At 45.5% G+C, this 6,575-nt stretch overlaps 1 protein-coding gene across 1 annotated transcript in view; it reads right to left on the bottom strand.

Moving 5' to 3' along the window:
* Positions 1-6,295, bottom strand: part of LOC107563613 (estrogen-related receptor gamma-like) — a 35,284-nt gene extending 28,989 nt beyond the window's left edge. The window contains exons 1-3 of the mRNA XM_016248519.1: positions 6,200-6,295; positions 4,744-4,753; positions 1,019-1,129 (exon numbers count right to left, since the gene is read on the bottom strand). Of these exons, the coding sequence (XP_016104005.1) occupies positions 1,019-1,129; positions 4,744-4,753; positions 6,200-6,295 (217 nt within the window). The remainder of the gene's footprint in view (positions 1-1,018; positions 1,130-4,743; positions 4,754-6,199) is intronic.
* Between the last annotated feature and the right edge of the window lie 280 nt (positions 6,296-6,575).

The raw sequence follows: 6,575 nt of genomic DNA, 5'->3' as shown, positions 1-6,575 counted from the left end.
ATGATGATGTGAAATCACTTGGACCAGCATTTACACTGGACATGTGATAAACAATATAACATTAACTATTTGTTTCAGCTTTACTGCAGAAATATTCACAAACTATTCATAATATATATTTTCTACCATTGTGTGATCATATACATACTCATTAATAAATAATTATAATACATTACAATATATAAAATATATAAAAACTTTAAATTGCCACAGTCATGATTCATGATGTTCAAAATACTGAATATTGGAATATTGATGAGAATTTATATATTTTGTTATGCCATTGTTTGTGTATACTGATAAACATTACAGTAATAAACCATTTTGAATGTTACAGAATGTTTGAATGTCTTAAGCAAACTTGTATGTGTTCACAGAAGTGTGACAGAAGTGTGACTTTCAATAGAGCAGTTACTGTAAAACTTTTGGTCATGTTTGCAAGTGCAAAAAAAATATATACTGTATATATTTGAAGGATACAAATTTATATAATAAATAGCATGCATTTTAATAAAAACAAGTTTATATATGGTTTATTAAAATTTTCCTTCATTAATAAGTGTGTGAGTACATGTTTTTATATACTGGTGGGGACCTACATTTTGGTCCCCATGGGTAAAAAAGCTTATAAATCATACAGAATTATTTTTTTGAGATTGTAAAAATGCAGAGACTTTCCTGTGAGGGGTAGGTTTAGATGTAGGTGTAGGGTGATAGAAAATACAGTTTGTGCAGTATAAAATTACGCCTATGGAGAGTCCCTACAACGAGAGTGAAACAGATTGTGTGTGTGTGAGTGTGTGTGTGTGTGTGTGTGTGTGTGTGAGTGAGTGTGTGAGTAAGTGTGTGTGTGTGTGTGTGAGAGAGTGTGTGTGTGTGAGTAAGTGAGGGAGTGTATGTGTGTGTGAGTGAGTGAGTGACTGAGTGAGTGCGTGTGTGTGTGTGTGTGTGTGTGTGTGTGTGTGAGTGTGTGTGTGTGTGTGTGCGTGTGTGAGTGTGAGTGTGTGTGTGTCCTCACAGGGTTTTTTGGCTGGCGGTGGCAGTGTGAGCCCCAGGTAGGCTGAATTTTCTGCATCCATTCTCCTCTTGTATTTCTGTCGGCCTCCACGTACGCGATCTAGCCGAACACCTAATCAAACACAAATGATACATCACACACATAAACACACTTTAAAATCAATACACATTTAATCACATCTGTGACCAAAATGTTGTTTTGAGCCTGAAGAGCATAAACTGTTTTTTTTTGGACTGAACATATTCACATGAGTGACATGAGAAATCAAACAACCAAAGCCATTTAAAGATGATTTCAAAGAATACGTCTTTGTCAAAGTTCTGTATCATGATACAGACACAAATATAGCATTTGGTACATGATATAATGCAACATAATAACATAAGACTCTATTATTATAATACAGTATTAGTATGATTGTTCTACATCATGCTTGTAAGAGACATTGGCACAATTGTAATAACATTTTAAAAATGTATTTTTTTTTAAATAGCAGATTTGAAAGCATTGTTACATTGAATAAAATAGTCAAATAAATTGTTGCTTTATTGTTTACAATTTTCTATCAGGACTTACTGAACATTTTTTTTAGTTTATTTTTGACTGAAAGTACTGTATGTGTTTTTTTCACTAATCAAAAACGTCTCCAGGTTATGCATGTAACCATGGTTCCCCGAAGGGAACGAGACGGTGCATTGAAAAGCTAAGGGAACGCCTCCAGCGTGACCATGCTCTGAATCACATGTGTAATCAGTCCAATGGATGGGCAAGACGTCACGGGCGGGGTGACGTAGCGACCAGGAAGCATAAAATCATGTGCGGTGAAACCGGCGTCAGCTTCTAGGAGTGAAGCAAGCGCTGGCAAGGATGCCGGAAGTATGGCCCTGAGACGCAGCGTAACCTGGAGACATTTCCCTTCAGGAACTCGAGCTGCATCTAAATGCTACGGGAACGAGAATGCCCACTCCGCCTGACTTGCAAATCCCTGCCTAGTGTGGAAGAGCATAACTAAGGTGAGAGAAAGGGGAACCAGGATTGGCTAAAGTAGGCGGGGCCCGCTGTTCCGAAGACCAACTTCTGGAGGAGTGAGCCTTGACCCCCAAAGGAGAGGGGAGATCAGAGGACTTCAGGCTATGGAATAGCATCCTGATCCACCACTTAGCATAAGCTTCTCTGGCCGGAGGCCTCGGCCGCAGCGCACCGCGGAGGAAACGTGTAAGAATAGGGTGTCTTCCCACTGAATGGCCACCGAGAGGGGCGCGGTAGGCCGCAATGGCCACCACGAAGACCTCTAGGGTGGAGTGGGTCAAACATGCGGATAGACAGGCCTGCAGGAACTCCAGAACTGTACCAAACGGGCAGTTAGCTGGGTTGAGCTGGTGGTCTCCACACCAAGAAGTACAGTTTCCTCAACCTCGGTTGAGAGACCGGAAGCTATGAGTTGTGCCTCCTCAGAGGCCACACCCACAGCTTCCACAGTTCTGGGCGGAGGCAATCTCTCCTGATGGGAATCTCCCATGGAGCGCCGTCGAGGAGAGAAATCAGGCCCGAGAACCATACTCGGCCCGGTCAGAATGGGGCTACTAACAACAGACAGGCCCCGTCCCGGTGCACTCTCTCCAGAACTCCTGGGAGCAGAAAATTCGGAGGAAAGGCGCACAGATGAAGCCTCGGCCACGTCTGTACCATGGCTTCCAGCCCCAGTGGAGCTGGATGAGTCAGAGAGAACTAGAGGGGACAGTGCGATGTCATCTGAGTCGCAAACAGGTCCACCTGAGCCTGGCCAAAAACTCTCCATATCTGCTTCACCACCTCGGGGTGCGCACCAACACATGGTGACCTATTAGGTCTGGGAGAAAGTGTTTCAGAACTCAAAACACGGCCAGCATATCCAGACAATTGATATGCCATGTCAGATGGCAACCACTCCACAGACCGCTGGCAGGGTAGCCACTCATGACCTCACCCCAACCGGTGAGGGACGTGTCCGTCGCTAGCGTTACGCGGCGACAAGGAGCTCCCAGCACTGGGCCCTGAGAAAAAAAACAAGGTTTCCTCCACATGTCTAAGGCACGTAGGCACTCCGCATGACCGTGAGCATGCGAAGCGGGTTTCCCCTCGGGGAGAACCCCTTGGTCTTGAGCCACTGTAGGGGTCTCATGTACAGCAGGCCAAGATTTATCACATTGGACGCAGCTGCCATCAGACCCAGCAGTCTGGAACTGCTTGACAGTGATTGACCGGCCTTTTCTTAATCTCGCGACTGCGGTGAGGATCGACTCGATCCGAGCAGGAGACCTACGTGCCTGCATTGTGGTCGAATCCCACACCACGCCCAGATAAGTGGTTCTCTGTACTGGAGAAAGCACACTTTTCTTGGCTTTAAGTCTTAACCCCAGCTCTTTCCTGTGAGCAAGAACGACATCTCGATGTCGAACCGCCATTCGCTCTGATTGAGCTAATATCAACCAATCGTCAATGTGGTTGAGTCATGAAATTGTGGGGTGAGAGTGCAAGGCCAAAGGAAGAACCGGTATTGGTAGGCTTTTGCCCCCAAAAGCAAACCTCAGGAACTTCCTATGATGAGGAAGGATGGAGATATGTGCATCTTTTAGATTGATCGTGACACACCAGTCCTCAGACTTGGTCTGAGACACGACCTGTTTGAGTGCGAGCGTGTTGAACTTCAGTCCCCTGACTGAGCGGTTCAAAAAACGCAGATCTAAAATAGGACACAACCCTTCATTCTTCCTTGGAACGGTGAAGTATTGGCTGTAGGACCCGGACTCTGCTACACGAGGAGGGACCACTTTGATGGCCTCTTTCCTCAGAGAGTGTCTACTTCTGTTCCATTACCAGAGCCTGCTCGTGGCCCAAAAGGGTGGGAAAGGCCCCGTTGAATTGAGGCGGAGGAGAACCGAACTGGATTCTGTGGCCTCTCACTACAGTGTGCAGGACCCACTGAGACACGTTTGGCAGTAATTTTCACGCTGCCAAATAGTCTACTGAGGGAATCAGTCTCTCGAGACTGACCTCTGGTGTAACCAGAGCGGCTAGCTCGGTGCCCTGAAGCGGCGGACCGGCAGGGGACGGCCGTACTAGCTGCTCTAGATCTCCTGAGGGCACTGAAGAGAGACGGGCACCGTGTAATGCGGTGTACACCACTCTTTCCCAGAGGGGCCTGCCCTCCGAGGTCCTGAGCCACAGCATCAGGACTCTCATAGCTGAAGTCTCCTATTGAAAACGACGGCACTCAGACCCACATCGTCTGCTAGGAAGACTAGACCAGAGCCTGCTCGGGGGGACTCGATGAAGCACACTTGGCAGGGGCTCCCACATCGCCAGGTGACCTCCTAAGGGAACTAGTCTCGCGAGACTGGCCTCTGGTGCGCCTAGAGCAGCTAGCTTGGTGCCCTTAAGCGGCTGACCGGCAGGGAACGGCCATACTAGCTGCTCTAGAGATCTCCATAGAGGTAGCGAGTCTCTTAGTAGAGCTACGTTTCCGGGCGGTAACTGAGAGAAGCACTCGCCGGAGACCACTGTGCCCTGGAACACCGGCAGGGTTGGCAGTCCGATCTCCTTAGGGCACTGAGGAGAGACGGGCACCGTGTAATGTGGTGTACACCACTCTTCCCCAGAGGTAGCTGGCCCTCAAAAAGTCCTAGGCCTTAGGCGTCAGGACATTTACGATGAAGACTATCCAGCAAGAATGACGGTCCGCAGACCTGCCTTCAGCTAGAAGCCTTCGGCCTGGGAGCGCCACTCTGACTCTAGACTCTGCGGAGTACGAGAAGTGACGCCCCCAGAATGAGGGGCTGGAGCACGGTAGGTTGGGACTGCTCCGCCCAGCAGCCCCTGCTAACCGCCTCAACCTCCTCAGAGGAAGAGAGGTAAATGCGTGCTCTCACTCAAGAAATTTTTATCCCAAGAGCCCCTGTATATCTAACTTCTCATAGTCAGATAAATACTTCATTTTATTCCTCAGAATTAAATGCAGTCAAACAACCAGACTGTCTGTAGTAAGATTCATATCAAAAACCGAAATTATGTAATATACGCGTTGCCTCGGCAGCGCATGAGCCACTCAGTCACACAAACAACATCAATCTCCTCAGAGAAAGATGGCCGCAGCAGCCAAGCTCTCACTCAGAGGGGGAAGAAACCACAGCGCAGGCTTCCAAGCCTCGAGAACGAGCTCTAGATCTAGGGAACACGGGTGGAGATAGGAAGAGCCGTCTCCAACCCATCTGTCAGATCGTGTGCAATCCCCGCGATCTCAGTCGCTGCCGTGCCTTAGCAGAAGCTGGACCGCAATCGCAAGATCACAGGCACGGACACACTCCTCGGAGCGTGCCCGGTGATTCAGAGCCGGTCACGCTGGAGGTGTTTCCTTAGCGTTTCGACACAGCTCGAGTTCCTGAAAGGGAACTCCTATTATTTGACATAAATGTTTTATTTTATTAAAAAAGTAAACTTATTTTATTTCAGCTAGTTGCACAGGCAGCATTTCTCATTTTCATTAAGTTTTTGATGTACTAAAATAATTAAAACTGAAATAAAATGTAATAAAAAATATATACATTAAAAAACTAATAAAATGACACACAGCAAAATTACTAAAACATTAACTAAAATTAAAATGAAAACAGAAAATATAAAAATAAAAAACAGTTTCATAATATTAATAAAAAGTATAACAGTATCTCAATGATGCTAAAACAAAACTGAATGGGATTAAACACACATTAACAAGTACATTTCTTTCATGTCAAATTAGTGGGAATCTTTGTAAAATATATGATTTTTAATATTAATTTGCAATGGGCCCAGTATTTGCTTTGTAGGTTTTTTCTTTTCTTTTCTGACACACACACACACACACACACACACAATGATGCACACAAACAAGCCTCTATAGTAACAGCATCAGAGCGTAAATAAATAATTTCTCCTTTAAGGGAAATTTAAACCAAGGAAAGAGCTGACAGATTCACCAACACAAAAACATACAAGCCTGAGAGGCAGACAGATGCGAGCGAGGTATCAGCGGGATGAGTGCTGCACTCTCAGCGTGTGACGGAGGTGTCAGGCCTCCATATGTGAACACTGTGACACTACACGCCTGCCGCACATCTAAACAGATGAATATTTAACACGGGGTCAATGAACTCACAGACGGACCTTCTCATTATTTAGCTTATCAGCAGCGCCGCCGAGAATGCTAACGACAGCAACCACACCACACTTATATACAGCATCAGCCACAAAACTGGCCATTTTCCACCGTAAAACAATAGATATGTATAAAAGTAACTAAATCACACACACATTATTGAAGTTTATAAACGCCACACTGACATCTTATTTATTATCCAATTATTTGATAAGAATGCTTTTACATTTGTACATTACTCACCACTCCTAAACCTGTTACGCTTGACCTGTTTGTTTATTCATTCACAGTGGTTTAAATATGAGAAAATGACTGCATTTGAATCTATTTCTGACAGATGAGGGTTATACCGTACACGCAAGTCTAAAATCAAGCTCTAAATCA

This window comes from Sinocyclocheilus grahami, unplaced genomic scaffold (assembly GCF_001515645.1).
Source record: "Sinocyclocheilus grahami isolate Dianchi unplaced genomic scaffold, SAMN03320097.WGS_v1.1 scaffold881.1, whole genome shotgun sequence".
NCBI lineage: Eukaryota > Metazoa > Chordata > Actinopteri > Cypriniformes > Cyprinidae > Sinocyclocheilus > Sinocyclocheilus grahami.
The sequence above is the reverse complement of the archived record's forward strand: the minus strand, read 5'-3'. Positions and strand labels throughout refer to the sequence as shown.